Source organism: Hippichthys cyanospilos, chromosome 16, assembly GCF_059441005.1.
Source record: "Hippichthys cyanospilos isolate Australia breed blue-spotted pipefish chromosome 16, RoL_Hcya_1.0, whole genome shotgun sequence".
Taxonomy (NCBI): domain Eukaryota; kingdom Metazoa; phylum Chordata; class Actinopteri; order Syngnathiformes; family Syngnathidae; genus Hippichthys; species Hippichthys cyanospilos.
The window spans coordinates 7,123,985-7,146,916 of NC_142384.1; the positions used below are offsets into that span (position 1 = coordinate 7,123,985).

The following is a 22,932-nucleotide window of genomic DNA, read 5'->3' on the forward strand; positions in this document are numbered from 1 at the left end:
TTAAGACTGTTAAAATGTCAACCCAAGGTTTTATGATGTAAATGAATGAAATCTAACTTGCATTGACTTTTTTGAGGATTCATTGTAGTGAGTCAGCGATAGCGCCTTTTTTTTTTTTACCTTCTGCATGCCATGCGAGGATGAGGGCACATAGAGCGGAGGCGGCGTCTCGGTGCTGGCCAAAGAGATGTTGTCCTGGCTGGGCAGGTCCATCTCGCGGATAACCTGCGGCTTGAGCTTGCCGTAGCGCAGGCTGCAGTGGCGGAGGCTCTTGCGCTGCCATTTCTGCGTAGCGTCGCCATCCTTGCTCACCCCGAACCAGTCGGCCGTGCCCCTGAGGCCACAAGCAGCCGCCGTTCACTACGCAGGTGCAATTATGATTCTTGCGATAAGATAAGAATATGAACGGAAACAGATTGACACTTCCCCAGATGTCATAACTCGAGGGTGAGGGAACACGTCTGGGCATGTTTGCGAGTGGAAAAAAAGAATAACGTGTCACTGTGACAGAGAGAACCACACACACGCGCACATGTGCACGGACACACTCTCTATGTCAGAGGTCACCAAAGGACTTTTCAATTTGGCCAGCAGGGATTTAAAATGATACTTTTGGTCCGCGAACATTTAATTAATTAAATGAATCTTGTTTTAATGTCAAATTTGATTTGTCATGTACGTATTCATTACTTTGCTTTTTGGCAGAAATTGTGAACTCATTCACAGCTAGACCAGCGAAAAAAGGGGAAAAAAAAGTATATTGACGTCTATAGTTGTCAATGGCAGTGAATGAGGTAATGATAAGAAAAACAAAAAAAATTATTAGATGCTATGGACCAAAATTGCAACTAAGAATCATTATAAAAATGTTGTTTTTTTTATCCATTGTGCAGTATTTTGACCATTTTTGGTCTTTTTTTTTTTTCCACATCGTGTGGTATGTTGCAGTATTTTAGCCAAGTGATGGCACATTCCTGGAAATGTCATTCAAAACTTTGATATGATGTCAACGCCTGGGTGAAATTTCAGCTCCATGGTGTCTTTCATCAATAATTTCCCTATGTTGTAAAATGGCGTTGATGTAAATATCAAATGATTCAGCAAAAAAACATACAAGGGTTAATAAAAGGATGTACTTTTTTTTTTTTTGTAAATCTGATTCATCAATTATTCAAAGTAATGTCAGATTACCCCGGTAATCAATTATTGGCTGCAGGCCAACTGGAGTAAAGTAAATTGTTTACTCAATTATGTTCAACTTGATACAAAAATTCCCCATGAAACAATTGTATTTGTTTTACACACATCTATTCTGGTGTAATCTCATTTATAGTACAAACAACCTTACCCAACTGATTGTTTAGATAAAAAATCAATTCAGACCCTTGAGAGCAAAACGCGCAAACGAATCCACACACTAAAACTTCCTCTCCAAATCCACTCGGTCCAACACGCGTGGGGCAGTGCACAGTGAACGTTAAAAACAAACCAGCAAGGACATAATGTAAGTCGGGCGCCATGTGTTGTCCGGGCGCTTCCCTGCATACCTGAGCAGGGTTCTGGAGAGCGAGTGGTGCTTCCTGGCGCTGCGGCGGGCAGCTCGCTGGCCCTTAACGGGCACCGTGTTAATCCGCTCAAAGTGAACCCGCCTGCTGCTGTCGCCAGGCAGGAGAAGGTGCAGAAGGGGAGGAGAAGAAAAAGGAAACACAGAAGAACAGGAAGTAAGAAGCAAGAGTGCGGTGATGGAGTCGTCAAGCGAGGGCCAAGCAGACGGCGAAAGCGGGGTTAAAACGACAATCGGGCAAAATTGCTATTGAAGCTTCCTCGCCATGGCGGTGTACGTCAAATAGATAGAAGTTTATGAATAGAAAATAGATTTTAAACCTTAAGTAGCCGCGTTACTCGAGGACTCCTTTCACCCCCTGTTGCCATACGTGATGAGATAAATGCTGCTTATTATTGAAAGAGAGTGGTACCTCCACTTATGAAAGTCATTTCGTACCGTAAATTTTTCAATAGTAGAGACGGTTTATATGTGTGAATAGCCCTAATGCTCATAAACCATTAAAATGAATGTTATTAACGAATTATAAAAATGCATCAAAAACTGGAATGAATACATATTATAATTACTTTTGTGCATAACTATCATTGAATTCAAAGTACACCATGTTAAGAGTAATAAAAAAATGCCCTTAAACCCTTTAACTGCCATTTTTTTTTCAATAAAAAGTAAGCATATATTACTTATTCATAAGTACTGCATTTTCCACACTATAAGGCACACCTAAAAGCCTTATTTTTTTTTTTTAAAAGCTGATGGTGCGCCTTATAATCAGGTGCGCCTTATACAGTATATGGATCAATATTGAGATTGGGATTCGTAGATGGGGAATGAAGTGATAAAGTAAACTTTACCTGTTTCTTTTGTGTGTTTACAGTTGAACAAGGTTGCTCATATTGACATTGAGTTATTATGCTATTGAGACTTTAGAGTTATTACTTGAGTTATTGTTATTACTTTGAGTATTACTATATTGTGATTGGAACAAGTTTTAAACTGTCATTAATTGAGGCTGTGCCTTATAATCCGGTGCGCCTAATAGTGAGGAAAATGCGGTACTTGAAAAATCAGTTAAAAAAAATTCTAACTTCCATAAATAAGGTTACATTTTTTCGGTTCATTGGTATGTTATAATAATAGTAATATTAATAACAATGTTATAAACGGACTAGAGAAGTGAAAATGACCACCACACACCTACAATACATAGTGATCAGTATAATCTATTGTAACACACATGCATAGTAAATATTATTAATGTATATCCGCAGTACTAGATCGTTATTCATGAGAAATTGTATGACACAACCTACCTTGTTGACGGTCAGCCTACCATTGGCTTTTTATGTATGGAAAGGTTACTAAATGCCACTAGAATTTGTAGATAGGTGTGTCATGAACTGTTTCATCTTAATTTTTTGAAAACCTGTTGGACACAGTGTCCCAACGGGAGTGAAAGGGTTAATCATACTGATTGAAGCAGTTTACAATTTGAATGCAATTCATTTGTTTGCATTGAGATGGGGGTGATGTGTTGGTCTGATGTGTTAGGTCTTTTTATTTGTACATTTTTATTTTACATTTCCAGTCATCTACGCATCATTTACAAGTGCAGAAGAGCAATAATTATTATTTGTGGTCAATGCTGAGCATGTAAGTTTAGTTTGCAGTCATGCGAAGTGCTTCCTATGTGATGTTGTTCAGCCCACTTGCAAATGTGTTCACGGCAGATGTTAACATCAGACCCCACAGACCAAAGGTGCTATGTGTGTGTTTTTATGTAAATATATACAATGTGAGCCGCAGCTAATGTCTATTTTTATGTTTGTTTGTTCTACAGTGTGAAGTATTAGTGGAAAATGTGGATGAAGTGTGTAAAGATGAAAAGTGCCACTGTAATCATCGGTGCAAGCAAGTTGTGTCTCCTCTTTGTAGACAACCCGGCAAAGTAATCAATTACAAACATGCATCCAAACATGTAACAAAGACACCACAATATCCTGAAATTTCTTTCGTAACAAGAGTATTTAATATTCTTCCGACAAGGTGTTTTGTAACTTGAATGTGTCGTAACAAGAGCTACCACTGTAATGGTGTTTTTTTTTTTAATGTGTTAGCTTGCCACTAGATGGTGCTAAATTCTACACACTGCCCCTTTAAGGGGTAATTTTGTATTTCTTTATTGATTTATTCCTAACTACTGATGAATGAAGAAAAAAAAAAGGATTTTTTTTTTTTGAACAGGGTCAAAGAGCAGGTGCTTGAGCAGAATCCTAGCGGCGACAATTAAACCTTAAACCTGTTCACCCTTTACCACCACAAATCTTCATGTTTGTGGTCAAGTACACAATGCACACACATTCTGATTTGTAATATCTTGAACAAATCGCCAATCTCCTCTCCAAACCAAAAGTGCATTGCAGAAACCCTTGTTGATCGCATGTTAGTACGCAGCTAAGGTCAAGATGTTTCAATCAAAACCAGCCATGCAATTTGCATAAAAAGATGGAAACACAGGAAAAGGTAAAGAGGTTCTCACGCAAGTGAATAAATCAAACGTGCTGGCCTCTCACCTCTTGATGGTCTGCGTGATGGACGACTGGCGCTGCAAGACCGGCCTCCGAGTATCGAAGAAGTCTCGGGGGGGCGACTGCAGGTGAGACGTCTCCACAGGCATGCTAATGCTGCGTAGGAAGCCCTGCCTCTTTATTGGCTGCGACATTAAATAACAAACTTTAGATCGCAATGATAGCTCTATTTGCAGCTCATCTATAAGTATATTGATCTTTTTTTTAATTTCAATAATAAACACGGCAATTGAATGGAAAGACAAAACTTAAAAAATATTTTTACGTGTACTACTACAATAATACACACAACAGTAAATTCAATAAAAATAGAGTATAATTGTGAGATATTTGGGAGAACAATAAAATTTCAATTTAACAGTTTAACATTATCATTATAAAGCTAATACTTAAGCATGAATAATCACTTATTAGCATTTTTCAAAAAGCACATTAAAAATGACAATTTAATGGAAAGACAAAGCTTAAAGATAAAATTCAATTTTTTTTATGTATATTACCCAAATAAAAATACAATAATTTGCTCAAACACCTCTTTAATGTAAACTAAAAAAAAAGTATCATTGTGAGATATTTGGGAAAATGACTGACAAACTTAAGCAAAGCTTGTGATGTAAAAATAAAAATAATAAACTGTCATTATTACTTATACAAACATAAAAACATCATTAGAAAGCTAATACTTAAGCATGTATAAACACTTAACATTTTTTTAAAAAAGCACACAAAAAATGGCAAACTAATGGAAAGGCAAAGCTTAAAAGCAAAACAAACACATTTTTTTATGTATATTACCCCAATAATATACAATAATTAGTTCAATAACATTAGTAAATTAAAAAAATTAAAAAGTATAAATGTTAGAACCTTGTACAATCTTAAAGTGCAATCCTAAAGGACAATCTTAAGCAAAGCCCGTGATGTAAAAATAATAAAAAATTGTCACTTTTACTTATACTAACATGACACAATCACTAGGAAGCTAATACGCATGTATAATCACTTCTTACCATTTTTAAAAAGCTAATTTTATTAAAAGCACCTCAAACAAAAGCCTCTAATGTTTAACAATAACAACAATAACCTCCCAGTAACACAAAATAATAAAATACATTTCACAAGTCACAACACATTAAACGTTAGACAACTATTCGCAATATATAATTTATTATAAGTCAGATTGACCATATTTTTTTATTTAAAGTATATTTATCAAACACTTTTGTAAACTTGAAAGCAAATGTGAAAAAAAACAAATTACAACTCTTTGAATTTCCTTTCATGTGTTTACTGCCGTCTTTGACTTGTTACTTAAAACAATTTTAATGTTTTATTCTTATAATTACGACTATTTGAAACCTCATCCTCATTACAGTGCAGTATTATTATTAATACCATGATTACTATCATTATTACAGATATTGGAAACAAAAATATGTTGCATGTGATAGTCAATTGTAAATCGTTCTGAAGACATTTAATACATAGATAAAATAATATAATTTTCCATTAAGTATCATATATTCCCAAGATTCACCTGAACAAAAGTTGGCGGCTCGTCCAGCGACATCTGGGCGGTGGGAATGTCTAATCGCAGCCATGGAGGCTTCTTCCTCTGCAGACTGCTGGTGCTCTCCCGCCGCGCTTCTGCCATGTTGTCTGTCCCCACCACAGGCCTGCCAGCTACACATTCACACACACAGACACACACACACACACACGCAAAGGAGGGAGAGAAGAGTAATGTTATGTAATATGTCACTGCAAAAAAAAAAAAAAAACCTCAAGGAAGACAAATGATGGCTCAGTACAAACAATCTCCGCTAGAAGGTGCTGTTGACACTACAGACGATTTAAGAAGGAAAATAAAACGATCTTTTGCCGGAACATTGCATGTCAGTATCTATATTTAGTCCATGGGAATTTTCTCGGAGACCCACATGTGGTTAGAAGAATGCGGACACAATTCCATTCCACCCACAGGAAGTAGAAAAAGAAGAAAAACAGTGCTGTGCCCACCTTTCGCAACAACTTCCACTTCCACCTCAAATTGAAAGTTGGACCTTCACCAAAACCGAACAAGTGTGAGGCGCAATAAAAGCTCGCTACTTGACTCAATGTTTCACTTCCGGTCTTCTCCTAAATTTCTACAATAAAATAGTGTGAATCTAAATGATTTTTGAATGAAACACATTACTGTCATTACATGTATGTATATACTTCATAACAATTAAGTACAAAAGAGTACAACCCTTTTCAAAAGCCATCTTTTTGGTAAAAAAAAAAAAAAAAACACCAACTCATTCAGTCTCAAAGACACACTTTCGCGTCTTTACAGAATTTAGACATTCAATCCCAAAGCTGTACTGTATTCACGCATCTTTACAAAATTTAGGCCTTTTCTCAAGCAACTGAATTGAAAAACTGAGTTTGTGTTTGCATAAGTGTGCAAACTCTCTTAAAATTGCAGATGAGGCTCTATTCAACAGTCAGGATACAATTTTAAGTGTATTATACAGACAACATCCGAGCAATTTAATCGTTCAGTCGTACCAGTCAGGAGGTTGTACAAGCATTTCCAAGATATTGACTATGCTATGGGTCATGCTGAAGGCAGTCAGACAAGGAGCAGAAATTGACGTTGCGAAGAACTTGTGGCACGCCAAAATTGATGTAAAGAGGCTTATTGCAAGACTATCATTATTATCAGAGCTGCAGGAATTTCTGACACGTACTGGTCATTTTGTACCTTACAAATTTCTCATCTTTTTCATACGTCATTCTCATTCTCCAGTCATTCTCATATAGTGGGGCAGGAGGGCGCCAAGCGATGGCAGGGGGGACGTGTAGGGAAACGGCCTGTGCTTTTGCCTGCAGAGCTGTGCAGGGGTTAGAAACTTTAAATCGCTGTTAACATGATTTCAAAATCACATTCAAGACTAATGTGAGTGAAAAAAAAACAGCACAACTTTTCGATTTTTCTTCAGGTTAAATATTTAAGATATTGGTGGTTAATGTTCAAGGTCAATTTACATGTATTATTTACTTATTTAATTTTATTTCCAACTCAAATGGATGTTGAACAAAAATGTTTCTATTTTGAATAAGGATTGACATTTTTATTTCAGGCACTCAAAGGCACTTTGAGTAATTTTTTTTCAGATTCAGAACAAGCTGTAAACACTGTAAAAAGGTTAACATTTGCTGAGATGACTTTGTTCTTTTGTTAATGTTAAAAAGAATACACTTTTAGGTATACTTATGAAATTTTCATAGATAACGATCTCATTATTCACTACAATGGGGGGGGGGGGGGGGGGGGGGGGGTTAGAAATGTTTTCTCTTTCCTTAAGGGTCTTCACAAAAAATAATTGAAAAGCACCGGTGTGGTAAGGTGGTTACAAAGGAAAAAATATACATAAAATCTCCCAAAACGCAGATGAGAAATTGTGTTATAACGTTTCATTTCCGACAGTGCTTGCAAGCTCTACAGAAAATGGATGTGTGAGCCTTTCAGATGAAGTCATTGCCATGAGACCGAGTCACGTCCTCACTTGCCCCTGCTGTGATCTGCAGTCCTTGTCCTTGCTGTGGACCACATCTGCCTTTCCGCTGCCATTTCGACTCACCGCAAGCTTCTGAACTTCTTCTTTCGACCCAGTGACAATTGGGTGGATGTCACACAGCGGCAGAAGTGAAAACCACGAGAAAAAAGTACTTCTCATGGGTTCAGGACACTTTTTTAGATCCACTCATGTGGTCTAATGCAAAAAAAAAAAAAAAAATGCTCATTGTTGATTGACAGAAGAGGTATTCATTTCAGAATACATTTATCACGGTGGTTTTATTAGATTACATGCGGCAGAACAGTTGTGCGACCTTTCAAACTGCAACCACAATAATAAACCTATTGTTAAATTAGCCAAGGAAGAAAATGATGTAGTAGTACATTCCTCCCTCCTACATTAGCGGCTAAGATTACATTAGCAGCTGCAGTTGATGCGTGTTATAAACCGGTTGCCAAATGCCAGACCAATGAACAAAGATGAGGAAGGAAGGTCTTTAGCTCGAGTAAAGCAAGGTACTCGCACACCCATTTTTAACATCGGAACCAATGTTTATATTTTAGAAGACTCCAGGCATGATGAAGACAAATAAATTCCCATGCGTGTGTTTACAGCTCTTTTTGTGTGGGTTATATGTTGAGATGACCAATACACCCCACCAGGCACAACCATACCTCCACCCACAATCATGAATCAGATTTAACATTTACTGTTGTTGGCAAGACAGTTCTTCCAAACGGATAGTGAAGGATTCAAAACACACTATCACAAGGATAATTCCTTATAGTTTCAAAGGTATCCGATCATTTTTAAAAAAAAGGATAAAAGTACTCAAATTTAACCCAATTGTGAGAAGAGGTACGTTGTCACTGGCTAAGCGAACTTAATACAGTGGACCCCTGTGTTGCAGCGACCCTGGCTTACGTTATTTTCATGTTGCGATGTGGAATACTGAGTTTTTTCATCCCGTCTTTATGGTATTTTCCTGGTTATGTGACAAAAACTGTCATGACCCCAGGGGCTTGGCTGTATTTGTGTTGTTTTGTCTCCATCTGCAGGCGTTTTTAGGTAATTACACTTATTTTCAGTTGCCGTCACACTTGCCTCCCTGCAACGCTTTACTACAATTCTGCTCTGCTATTGGTCGGCGTCTCCTCTCGGCGACGGTGGTCTGCTATTGGTCGGCCTCAGTCATTTCAAAATGGCGGAGCGGTAAAGCTTTGTTCGATTGTGAGTGGTTACAAAACCGTATTTATAGTATTTATAGTGATTTTTTTTTATAGTGAATTTCAGCTATTTAACATAGGTTTGGATTGCCCGTCATACGGTGAATTCGCCTTACGACTTACGGAACGGATTATTTTTGGGGCCCATCTTAAGCACCATCTATAACTTTTTGAACAATTTGAACTAGCGCCAAAGAAAACGCTACCGTGGTGAGCGCTCGCGTCAGATACTGTAACTGAGGCTAACGCCAAAGATATTGCTACTAAGGCTACCGCCAAAGACATTATTACTGAGGCAGGATGAATATCACATTTTACAAAAGCACCATCTATAACGTTTTGAACAATTTGAGCTAGCGCCAAAGATAACGCTACCGTGGTGAGCGCTTGCGCCAAATACTGTAACTGAGGCTAACGCCAAAGATATTGCTACTAAGGCTGCCGCCAAAGACATTATTACTGAGGCAGTTAACTAGCATAGCTAACATGATATATTTCCTTTATCAATTGATATTTATAAGAGCATCATCAATAACCGAGCGCCAAAGATATTGCTACTGAGGCTGGTGCTAGCGCCAAAGACATTGCTGCTGACGCAGATAATTGACTAACTAGCATGGCTAAGTTTGATTGGCAGGAAGAAGATCACATTAAAAAAAAGCACCATTTATTACTTTTTGAAGAATTTAACCTCGCTGCAAAGATATTGCTACTAAAGCTAGAGCTGGTGCCAAAGCTCTTATTAATGAGGCTAGTGCTAGCACCATCCATAACTCTGAAGGATTTAAGCTACTGCCAAAGATATGATGGTGTATTTGAATGAACCTTTTTTTGATCCACTGACTTGGACTTTGACAATGTTGTTTGGTACCGCGCCAAAAATATTAATACTGAGGCTAACCAACCAGCATGGCTATTTTTCCTCGTTACATCACAAAGTGGCGAAGAACAGAGAAGTAACACATTATTTTGAAAAATGAATATTTTCACTGTTGTACTACATTTTCCTTTTATTTTGATTTTTTTTTTTTTTTTTTTTTACTACTGTACTTGATATTAAAGGGTAAGTGCAGTTAAACTTTATTTTCCATGGCCCGATTCACACCTGTTGCGGATGGGCCTGGCACGTACAAATGGTAAATGATTCAGGGTATCCCGCTTAAACAGTTGTGTAAACCTTCTGTTTGCATGCTATCTCACCCAAAAGGCATTTTTATCTTTGCAAAGGCTAACTCTTTCACTCTATCTACTTGTGAATGGCCTCATCAGTGGCGTCGTTTTAATAGCGGCACTCTCTCGCTTCACAGTCACACTGCTGCGACACAGCTTGTTTGCTATTTAATTCTATTTCATCATTTGCACATACAGCACAGCTCGCCGATTGCACAGTTTGAATCAGAGCTAAAAAGGATGCACAGACAACTCAGTTTTCCTTCCCTTTTAATCAAGTTTGGTAGCTCAGAATTTGCAGTGCAAATGATGGATGCTGCCTACTGGCAACCCGGGTGGCTTTTTTGTTATTTATTTATTTTTGTTTTGCACACACTCTTTTGTTATTGCTTCAGGCTTTTTCTCCTAAACCATCCCTCCCCACAATCTGCCTCCAGTATTGCCTGAAATAACTGTCATGTGCTGCTCATGTAGGACAATTAAAACCTAAACAACAATAAGATGAGCAATTTGTGGCAGCCTGACCACAGCACTGTTCCAAGAGAGCCCGCTGTGAAGTTTATTGCGTTCTCTTTGGCTCCACTGCGTAAATCTGCAGCATTGCGAGGAGAAAGGGGATACCACATGGACAAAAATATGGAGACGTTTGTGAATTACGCAATCAGGAGTTCTACATTTGATGTGGTGCCAATGAGAATCAAAATAAAGCTACTTTTTCTCATGGTCTATTGTTCTAGCTGGGACTTTTAATGGTACAGCAAAAGTCTGTTTGGCACATGTCTATGTTTTTGGGTCAAAGTTCAGGACACAGTAAGGCTTCGTCGTACAGCCGGCGACACTGGCAAAACCGAATGAACCGTCGCAGTGTGCTGGGTTATGCAGGTAGTTTTCATGAGAGGCTGACTGTCGGCCACTGGCTTTGCTGATTGATTATTTGACTCAGCGCTGAACAGCGTTGCAACATCATAGCTGTCACATCCAATCAAAACAGTATGAGCTGTCAGCCATAATTTTTCTTTGCTCTCAACTTTTGAAATGTGTTTTTACGTTTGTATGTATGTATGTATAAAATAATCTGTAAACGCAAGTACCATGTTTGACAATCAAACAACTATATTTGTAATTTTGTATGTATAAAGGGTAGAAAGCAAAGTGGGGAGAGTCTCTGTCGCCACAATGGACAAATGCAAACTGAATGATAAGAGTCAACAAAATTTCTTGCTTCTTAAACCTCACTCATTTGTTCCTTGACATACATATATACAATCGCAAACGAGACAAAGACAATCTGTTGAAATGCAAATTGTGTTTGAAACGGCCACTTCAACCTCTCTACAGCTCAGAAAAATCTTTGAAAATCAGATGAAGTGTTAAGAAGAAATTGAGCCTTTTGTGTGTGGTTCCAGTTGACAATATCCACCAATATTTGGGGTCCGAGACCGCAAAACATGAAAACACGACATTAACTTTGAACACCGACACTCGCGCAAAAAATGTCAAACTAACTATCACAGATGGAAGATTATCGGTGAAAAAAATAGTACTTTACAAAATATATTAGCTGGGGCCTCAAACCATCTCTTTATGCAAGTTATGCACAAGCTGAATGTTACGTTGATATTAATTGAAACTGACTTTAGCCCTTGAGCAATATTCTAACCGTTTTTGGGTCATTTTCTTCCACATCATTCACATAATATCTTAGCCAAGTGGTTGTACCATGTTGAACTTTGACATTCTGTCACCATCTGGGTGAAATTTCAGCTCCCTATTGTCTTTTTTCAATGCTTTCCCTTTGATGTGTAATGATCAGGGGATTGGACAAAGTACTGAACAAGGGTTAAATCAGTATTCATTTCTTTGGTGTGACTACTTTCCATAGATTTTCTCGAAAACAAATCAAACGTTGAAATAAACGACTGTTGTCTTAATTTCTAGCATCAAAGTCGATTAAGATCGCAATCATACAGAACGACCGAAGAATTGCCGATTCCCTCTTATTCTACACAATATCCGAGCTCAACGAGCTAGCAAATCCGCAGCCTCATTTCTCATCTGTTTATGGCGTGAATTGAAATGAGTAGGCCTCAAGGCTGCCATTCTCTCCTGTGGCAGCGATGTCCTTGCTGTGGAGGAGAGTTACAGAAGAACGCATTTTTGGCACCTACTCAAACTGGAGGATTAGCCTCTTTCATCAGCAAGGGCACACTATCTGCTCACGGCCACATTCAGACCCGAGAAGAACTCTTTAAAAGCCCCTCGCCGTTTTTCCCGATGATTTCACTCAATTGCCCCGCTTGAGTCGTAATCTCACTTTCAAGGCGATGCGCGTTTTATCCGACTGATAGGCGGCGTGTTTGCGTTCCGTGTCGCATTCTTTACAGCGCCGTGATTTCATCAAGTTGGGATTTGTTTTGACTTCACGTGGACACGCTTTTAGGAGTCTTCGTGAAGCCCCCTCCCGTTCCGAAAAACACAAACTTCCTCCTCAATCAGGATACAGGAGGCAGCCACGCATGGCGTCTTTAAAAAGTAGCATCCATTAGATGAGAGGAAAACGCAGACAAAACACACAGCTGACATCTCGCCAGGTGCACGCTTGTCCGACGGGCCCCGATGACGAAGTCTGACAAGCGGAACAAATCGCCTGGACGTGAGCTATTGTTGTCATTGAGGGCGCGTAGCCCATAGCATCTTTTCAAAGAAATTGTACTCCAGTCAGGCGCATAAAAACACTTGTTACAGGTGGACCTACTGAAACAACCTTGGGCTCGACCAAGAGCAAAAAACAAAAAAGCTTTAATTCGCCTTCAACAAAAAGCACTTTAGGAGCATTATTAAATTTATGTCATTTTGCTCAGTCATGACCTTGAGCACAAGCACTCGAGAAAATGGATCGATGGATGTTTGAAGAATTATATTTTTAGACTTCTAACACAGATTTGGACATCTTGTCTGGCAACAAACGTTCCAATCGGTTTCAAGTACTTACCTATAGCTAATTAAGTGAAACGGGCACAGTGGAAACTTTTTGCAATTAAATAAAGCCTAAAGATACTACAAACTAAGTAAGTCTGAAAACCACGGACAACGCGAGTGTAAAACCTGGTAAATATACAGTGTTTCCTCGTTTATCGCGAGAGTCACGTTCCCAAAAATACCCGCAGAAACCGAAATCCGAGATTGAACTTTTTTCTTTTCCCTGTTTTTGTTCTGTTCTCTTTTTTTTAAAAAGTTTCTTTCTTTTGTCAAGACAATCATAAAATAGTCTCTTTTTTCCCTCTGCTCGATGTAGAGGAAAAAAATAATGAGGTAAACCTGCAATGGACCATCACTAAAAATCCAGTAGGTATGTAGTAGAGTTGAATTTTTTTTAAGAAATGGAATTGCTCTTCGTGTGGGGTGAGTTGTTAGCACATTCACCACACAGTTAAGAGTCCAGAGTTCAAATTCAGCTCGCTCCACCCTTCCTTTATGGAGTTTGCATGTTCTCCCCATGCCTGCATGCCTGCAGACTTCCTCCCACATTCCCAAAAACATGCATGGTAGGTGTATTGGACACTCTAAATTGTTAGATGCTATTAGGTGCGTGAATGGTTGTTTGTCACCGTGTACCCTGTGAGTACCATAACCAACGGGATTGGTCAAATTCTATCTAATCTGTAAGATTAAGTAATCAAAATCATTTTACACAACTACATTTTTTAACCAATCCATTTATAGAGTGTTGAATGTTTATCAATGTTTTAAAATGAGAAAATTCACAAAATAGCTCCACGTTGCTAATTACACGGCTCCGAAGTAATTATATGTTGCAATTACGGGGCTAAAACTGGTTAAAGGTACTGAAAGATACAAAAGAAGCTACTTTGTATACACACATTTCAGCCTTAAAAGAAACCGTGCGGTATATTGTGACAGTGAATTACACCATACAACACTGTACTATCTTTGTGCAAAATTCAGTGAGGTCATGAATGTTAGGGATGGTCTGTTGAAAATCCTTTTCCCAATGGCCATGGTCACGGTGCATGCCATGCCCAAATTCCACAAGTTCTCAAGTTTAGCAGGCAGCTTAAAAAAAAAAAAAAGAAGGCCAGATGCCACATAAAGTATCAGCATTACGGACAAGAGCTGTTTGGTTTCCGCACACTGCACGTGTTCCAGCTGTGGTCGCACTGGTGGGGGGTGTAATTGACGGAACCGAGATATAGGGCAAGTTTTACGGAGTGGGCCTCTGTGGACAGTCAGAAGGAGGAAGTGGTTCTTCTGATGTACAACCTCATTAATGTGAGGAGTGAGAAGTCCGGCTCGCCAGCCTCGGGCTTCTGTCTGTTTCTTCTGTCATAACGGTTCATGAGCTATACACCATTTTAACCGAAAATCTTACTGTAACTTGAAAATACAGAAATAGTAACATGACTCAACCTTAAACATGAATAGTCAGGCCACTGCATTGGGGGGAGTCATTTACTACAAACGCAGCTAGAAGCAATTGTTTCGTCTTTGTTCGTGTTGGGAGTCAGGACTCGATACTGGGAACAATACAAGGAAATGACACAATTAAACTGGGTTTCCCCCTCACCCATGGAGAACTGAAAATACCCTATAGAAAGGACCTTGTTATTTAGAGGAAAAAAAAACATTTTTAACATGCTTCACTCACGAGGTGGATAATTGTGAAACAAATCAGAAAGAAACCCCTTTCCTTTACATATGATCTCCCAATGAGGATCAAATAAAAACCCTGGTTTCTTTTATGAAACACATGACATTTACAATGTTCATGAGAAAGCACTATAGTTTTTGCAAAGTGTATTTTTCTGTAACCTTGCATGCAAGAGAAAGAGGAAGCCTCACACAAACAGATAAAAAAGTAACTTGAGCCACTGTCATAGGATAATTATATCCTCATTATGCTATTTGACCACTGTCTAACAAGCTAGCTAACAATGAAATTGCTGTCTACCTTGCTAGCGAGCTGGCAATCAGATCACGAGCTATCAGATCACTCTGATAGCTGAGAATCAGATAACTAGCATTCAAAAACCAACTAGATAGACAGCTGGACAGATACTATGGCTTGATTATAGCTTGATACAGTAGTCCAATAGATCAATAGATGGATGAGTCTGTTTTCCAAGTTCTTAAAACTAGCTGACAACGTACAAGAAATTTTAACACAACAAAAGTTACGATTGATGAAGTAAATACAAAATTGGGATTTTTTTTTTGACACAGCCGTAGACCAACATGATCTGGGGAATTCCAATGGACCAGGAAGTCTCACAAAATAGCTAAAAGAAAAAAAAGTATCTCAAGCCACTGTCATTGAATTATTGCTTCCTCCTTATGCTGTTCTCATGTTCATAGATGAGATACTGCAGCCAGCTAGCTAGCTGATCACTTTCTACCTAACTTGCTAGCTAGCTGTCAGATTTCTGTCTAATAGCTCACAATCTGATAAGCTATATGATCAGTCTTGTAACGAGCTGTCAGGTCGATCTGCTAGCTAACAAAAAAAGGATCGCTATGTAGTAGCTGGATGGATGACTCGATCATAGCTGGATAGCTCAATAATCAATAGATGGGCGGGTCTGTTTTCCTCCTATTTCTAGCACAATATTTGTATTTTAATATGACAAACACGACGATTTTTCGGAAAAAAGTACAACTGTGAGACAGTCCTTTTTTTTTTTTTTTTTGCCGCAGCCAAGGGCCAAGAAGAGCTACCGAGTTGGAGTAGCGTTGCTGTCATCGAGAACGGCCGTGGTGATATGTGACAGGCTGTCACGGCCATCCAACCTTTTACGACATTAAAACACACACGCAGCAGAAATATCCCACGCAGCTGACCCCGAGATCAAGTGTCACGGCAGGCAGAGGGGCTAGACGCCGGGCATGGCGGGCGCAGCCCAGCCAAGACGTCTGCCGTTTACAGCACGCTTTGTTTTAACTGTTTTTCCGCAGATTAGCGCTTGGTTAGACAGAATGCCCTTTAACCCCGTGACTAAGGATAGAGTACTTACTCTTCCCAGACTACCTCACGATCATAACAGTGTTTACCAAATGACAGTGTGGTGCGCCAGAGATATGAATAGCTCCTGAAAGTATAAATGGCATCCTCAAAGCGGGCCTTCGGCATGCAGTGTATTTATAGACGGGAATTTCAAATGTGCTGCTTGGTGCGACGTAAAAAAGGCTTGAAGGAAAAGCAAGCGACTAGCCCACTGTGCCGCCTTATTTTGCTTTTGAAACAGATTGCGTGTGGCATTTTGGCTGCCATGCCACTCCCAAAATCAAGATAGCACCCATGAAAAGGGAGGAATTTTTACATTATGTTACTTCAGTGCAAGGCACAGTCAATATCCTGCACAGGAAATCAAATAGGAAAGTGAGCTTTGGCGACATTATTATACGCAAAGCTGACTCAATGCTTTGAAATATTTAAACCCCATAGGTTAATTATTTACCCACTGCGACAGGCACACTCTTTGATAATCTCATTTTTGTTTCGAGAGCAGATAAGCAAGTACAATGGTGTGCAGAAAGGCCGCGGCCACCAGCTTTGTTGTTTTACTGACCTTTTCCACGCAGCAACTCACTTTGACACAGTGAAGATGGTAGGACACATATGCATAGATTAGATTCGTGTTATATCTAGAAATGCAAAGATTAATTGACAATGACAATGCAATGACTTTATATATATTTTTTAAAATCCATTAATTGAGATAAAATTGTCCAAATCCGTAGAATTGCAGCCTTTGACAGTAAACATTTTCTGATTACTTAGTCCTTGTTGAAAACAGGCTGATTATTAGTGTTTGAAATCAAAATGAAATATTTGTAACAAACATCAGCTTGTACTTCAGAAAATGCTTTTCAATGTTTTAGACTATTTTGTGACATGTTACAAACCAAACCATTAATTAAAATGAAAAATTCTACACTGACAATTTGAGAAAACTAATACCAGCTAATACTCAACTTGAGTAGTCATATCACTAGTACTTTTCATACCCCTGCCACAAAAGAAAAACCAAAACAATCAGTGACTGATCACTTTTAAAGAAAGACATAAATATTCTAATAAAGCCTTTTCCCTAAATTTTCATAAATTTAGTGGCAATTTTCAATTGTTCTAAGAGCAGCCAATACTATTATTGGTTGCTATCGCGAGTACCATGAACTTGACGTGAGGTAGTGCTTCTCAATTATATTTTACCAACCCCCCCACTAGGAAGGAGAAACCCTTTGCCCCCCCCCCCCCCCCCCCCACTACCCCTCCCCCCTACACACACACACACACACAAACACTCAAAGCTGACTATAAATAATATTATTATCTATAAAAATGTTATAAATATATGGAAACATCATACACACACAAACAAGGTCTATATATTTCCATAAAAGATGGCGAAAGAAGCAAAACACGTCTAGAGCAAGCCCCCTCGACACGCTATCAATGTCCTTCTTTTTCGCATTTGGAAAAATAATTACAAACAGTTAGCATGGCATTGCACAAAAAACAAATCTAATGAGAATACTCTTGGAAAGTACTGTCTATCGTCATGTCAGCGGAAAAACAAACCTCGCTAAGTGAATCTGTATCATGTCTCAAGTGGCGGCGAGTCTTGTTTGTTTCTGCAATCTGGAGGAAGCAGATGACCGCGGGTTTGAGAGTGTTTTAGAGATATTTTAGATGAGGGAAACACCCTGTTAAATCAAACGGCTGCTTTGTGAAGCCGAGCCGCTGATAAGCAGCTAATTTTACCCGACGAGTGCAGCGGAGGCTCCTGAAAGCGCTTTGTTTGCTGTGAAGGCTTATCTTACAGTGGCTGGACCTCCACCTGCACTTCACTGCCTAATAGCATGTATGTGTGTGTGTGTGTGCATGCGTGGCTTGTGAGACCAAGTATCCACCGGGTCAGAGAGAGTTTATGCACGACAAGCACACTGCGGAGAAAAGGCTGAAGGCCGCCTGGGGCTGACTGTTCAGGGCGATTCATGAAATTCAACAGGACCGTGACACTCCCCGAGAACTGACCTCAAGCCAGAAGCGAACAGACAACCGCGGCCGAGCTTTAAAACCAGCAGCTAAACTAGCCTATGATGTCGAGGCAATAATTCACGGGTCCTGGCAGATGGAATATGTCCAATATGTCATTGGCGACAAGGACGGAAAGATCAGAAGATGAATAGACGTCAGGCAGGATGACAACGGAAGAGAAGCGCAAAGAATTTTGGCAAAAAAAAAAAATCACAGATATGAAAATTATATCAGCATTTTCATTAGAAAATCCCATTTGATACATATTTAATCTATAATTAATTTGGTAACTAATTTTATTTATTATTTTACTTGTAGTTTAATACCTTTAATGTAGGGGTGGTGACTAAATCAAATTAATTCCTTATTTTAAAACCAAAGAATTGTGAAATCAAAGTTTTGCCAAAATGGCAGATTTCTGGACGAGTGGCTTACAATAGAGGTCCCCAACCACCAGTCGGTGGATCAACTGGTAATGGGCCGCACCTGAAAAAAACGATGTTTTGGAACTGATTTACTTTATCCTTAAACAATTATAGATATGTGCTTTATTTGTATTTTGTTTGGCTTGATCTTTGCTTTTTTTGGTGCCACCTCTGGCCACTGTTGGTATTACATTTTGTGGTGAGGAAAGACTGTGACTTAAGGGCAATCACAGTCGGTGACACATACGTTGTTCTGTCTGTCTGTGAATGTTGTCTTTTATGATAATATGCCCAACAAGAGTTTGTTTGTTGATCCACCAACTTGTGACTGTGGATAACATGCTCGCTAATGTTAGTTCTTATCTTCAGCATGTTATATAGTCCCACCTTGTATGTGTTTAGCTCGTTATCATTTTTGTTTGTGCCAGGTATTTTCCTTTGGAATATGTTAGCATAAGCAAAGGTTTGGCATTAAACAGTACTCATTTGCATTTAATTGACCTTGTGTATTGAAATGAATTGCATTTGTAATTCAGTTATGATTGATTTAAGTTAATCAATGTAATTTGGTTACATTTTTGTAAAATAACTGAGTTATAGTAAGTGAATTATAGCGAAGTATGATATTGAAGAGAGAGACACAGACAGCCTTTGTTTGGTGTATCGTTAATGGTGAACTTATATTTGCATTCTATACTTTATATTTAGTCATATTTAATTATCGGCGATTCGTGAACCTTTTACTGCTAAAAATGGTCAAATTAATAGATAATCCCATCAGCAAGTTATGTACAAGCTATGGATGTTAAGGTTACATTAAAACTGATTTAAAATCTGTATTTATTTTTGTCAGAATAAATTCTACATTTTTTTAAAGAAACCTTTTAACAAATGATTGCTGGGTTTATTCCATTAAAATCAATTAAAATCGTAAATTTCGAGATTGACTGAAAAAAAATGGAGATATTATTTTTCAGTCTTATCTTCCAGCTCTACTATACTACATTGTACTGCTGCTGTTCCCCGAGCTAACTTTTAATTTCCAGTTGGGACTAGAATGACTTGGCAGACCTGCATTAAATAGATCGCACACAAGACATTGTGACAAGGTTTGCAGAGTGTATTTCTCCCCTATGACCGATTAAAGGGGGGAAAAAACGAATTCTGGCAATGAATTACGGCACTGACCTATCCTGAGAGTCTCTTGATACAATGCTCACACCCTGCGAAACAACATAACTCAAATAAAATGAGTGCGTTCCGCAACTCCCGCACGCACCTTAAATTGCCCCAAAACAAGCCATTGATTGTCCGGAGGAGGTTTGACATTCTCTCGTTAAAGCCAGCAAGAGGAGAAACAGCATGTGATAGCCGTCCAAATAGTTTCCAGCATGATATCAGCCTGAATCAAGGCCACAAAAGCTTGCATTGTGCCGCCTGATGTTCAACGAAGCTCATTGTGCTAAATGATTGGACGGCAGAAAAAAAAGGGAGAAGGGAGCTATAGATTATATTCTTCCAATGATTGGAAATGGTGCGGCAAGCAAATCCTCATTAGGGGTAATTGTTCGAATTTAGTAGTGTAAGCCAGTCCTTCTCAAATAGTGAGTCGAGTAGGGAACTGGGTTTTTGCGTTTGCGATGTGTAGTGTAATTGCACATCTATGGCACTAGATGGTGCAGTGGCACGCACATTGCCAAAGTCTGCATGAGGTCTAAACTTTTCCCAATCACTGGTAACACTTTTTTTTTCTTCATCACATAATAATTCATGTCATTTATTGCATGTCATTAACTGCAATATGAATGCAGTTAATCTGTCTTGAAATGGCGCTGATGTGTTGGTGCAGTGTGCAGAGACCTTTTGGGTCATTTCATCTGTACATTTTTTTTTTTTTTTACAGTTCCAGTGATCTAGGCATCATTTACAAGTCCACTGGAGGAATAATGATTGTTTTTTTGGAAAAGTTTGAGCATGTAAGTTTACGAGTTTGCGGTCATGAAAAGTGCTTCCTGTGAGATAGGTGTGTGTTTTTATGTGAATTTGTACAATGTTAGCCATAGCTAACGTCTGTTTTATGTTTGTTGGTTCTACAGTGGGAACTGTTGGTGGGAGGTGTGGATGAAGCATGTAAAGATGAAAAGTGCAAGAACATATAGCATGATAATTCATTATAAAAATGCATCAAAAACGAACAAATAGAGATTGTGGGTTGTGATCACGTATTACATTACAGTCTTGTTCAAGTGGGCGCTCTCGTGTCTCATCACCATACACCAACAATTAAAGCCTTTCGTATCCTGATTTTTCTTTTCTAAATTATTTTTTCCTAAGAGGCATTTCATAACCTGAATTGTAAGTAGAGGTACGACTGTATTATTATTATTTATTCTTTGTTGTTTGTTTGTTTTTAGAATCACACGGTCCAGTTGATCAAAAATGTTTCTAGGTTGATTGACTTCTTTTATTTCAGGTACTTTGAGGCACTTGAAGCTATTTTTTCAGATTCACAATAAGCTGTAACCTGTAAAACAGTGTAAAAAGTCGTGATCTCAATGATCTCATTTATAGTCCCTACAGCAAGTGGGAGGGGCACAAAATGTTTTCTCTTTCTTGGGAGGGCTTTGCAAAAAATTAATTGAGAAGCACTAGCGGAAGCCAAGATGATTACATTCAGAGCAGCAACACGCGCCGTTCCCGCTTGGCTTTTGTGTTGAAATCACTCAACGGGATTAAAAATACTCCACAAAGGGAGTCAGCAGCTCTGTCATCCCGCTTCCTCCCGGGGAGCCCGCCAGCACGTAGAGCTCGGGTTACTGGGAGTACTGGAGGGAAGGAAGCAAAGAGCAGGAAACACACGTATAAACACACACGCACAACGGGATGCGATCAACACATCCAGTCCACACGACCGCGGAAACGACGTACCTACATCCCATCCCGTTCAGTCCAGCTACCGCTCGTAAAGGGGAATTTGCCTCGTTGGGTCGTCGGAGAACAGCTGCCGAGTGTGACGGAGATGAAGAGGGTTGCAGAGTCAACACGCAACAGGAGTTTTGGAGGGCAAATCGGATTTAATATGACGGATTCAGATTAGCTTGCTTGGCCGCACCCGTCAATCAATGCAGCCATCAATTGGGGATTGGTCCCAGAAGGAAAGTTTGCGGGAACGGTTTGGGTTTACTTGTGATGGCAGGCGACAATACGAAGTATAAGCCGCAGGGCTGGCTACATTCCCGCATAACGCCGTAAAATCTCGACTTCCTGGTTTTCCGTGGGCCAATAGGAAAAGACCGCTTGGTGAAAACACAAATTTTACAAGGGAGCGAGAAAAGGATGAAAAACCAAGAAGACAATAAAACTGACACGAGATTTTGACCTTGGGTTTTCGTCACAATGTCTCCCTATGTAAAATGGGGAAGAAAAAAAAAGCACAAAAAAATGAAAATTTCACCGAGCTTCCCTTTCCATGAATTGAAAAGATATATGAATATGTCATTTGGGCGGAAACAAATAAAAACAACATGAAGTAATCCTGCGAGACTAAAATGTGAAGACTTTGACTGAAGTCCCTGACACATTGGGTCACCAAGATGAAGTCCAGAGAGTCTGAGCACAAAGGAAGGATGGAGGGGAAGGAGGAGTGACAGCTGGACCGAGAGATAGACTGTGTAAAAGCCCAGGAGAAAAGCACAGGAAGACTGGGAAGACCCGAGCAGTTCCTCGGGGACCGCCCCAGTGAAAAATACAAGAAGGACGAGGGCCTCTCACGGAGAGACTCGGTGGGCAGCCCAGCAATTATTGTCATACGGCGGGGGCACCGAGCAGTCAGGAAAAATGACGTCAGCAAGCACGAGAGGAAAGAGGGAAACAAAAAGACTTTTCTCCTCTCTCCAACTGGGAGGACAACTACAACTTTTGTTTATCTTCACCGCATATTCAGAGCGACGCCTTTGCGACTGAGGAGGGCACCATAAAAAGAGACTTGACATCATTTTCCACCAGTGTGCAAAAAGAAGAACTGAAGAAAAAAAAAAAAACTGGCACCGTGAGAGTGAGCAGGAGGGAAAGGGAAAGTTGGATTCCGGGCTCAGGTGATTGTAAAAACCCGCCGGCGGCGTTTGGCTGCCATCCAATTCGGCCGCGTCTTGACTGACAAACATTCATCGGGCGCCAATGGATGAAAAAGACGCGGTAATCTAAATGTGCGACTGGCTCTTGTGTTTTAAGACGGAGCGGCGAGAGTCCAAAACAACACACCCTGGTTTCTGGGAAAGCCTTTGGCGCATGCTACGCGATGCTGGTGGGGCCGCTCAAGCCGTCCGCTAAAAACTCCC

The 22,932-nt window shown here is 39.5% G+C and overlaps 1 protein-coding gene across 3 annotated transcripts in view; it reads right to left on the reverse strand.

The window, feature by feature from the left end:
• The window catches only part of rhbdf1a (rhomboid 5 homolog 1a (Drosophila)), a 44,852-nt gene that overhangs the window by 10,434 nt on the left and 11,486 nt on the right, over positions 1 to 22,932 (reverse strand). Inside the window, exons 2-5 of one of the 3 annotated variants that reach the window (XM_088436395.1) lie at positions 5,690 to 5,835; positions 4,138 to 4,277; positions 1,548 to 1,652; positions 121 to 334 (exon numbers count right to left, since the gene is read on the reverse strand). In XM_088436395.1, coding sequence (XP_088292521.1) covers positions 121 to 334; positions 1,548 to 1,652; positions 4,138 to 4,277; positions 5,690 to 5,806 — 576 coding nt within the window. In that variant the 5' untranslated portion in view covers positions 5,807 to 5,835. Of the gene's footprint in view, positions 1 to 120; positions 335 to 1,547; positions 1,656 to 4,137; positions 4,278 to 5,689; positions 5,836 to 22,932 lie in introns of all 3 variants that reach the window. The other 2 variants (XM_088436394.1, XM_088436396.1) reach the window with 2 other exon arrangements.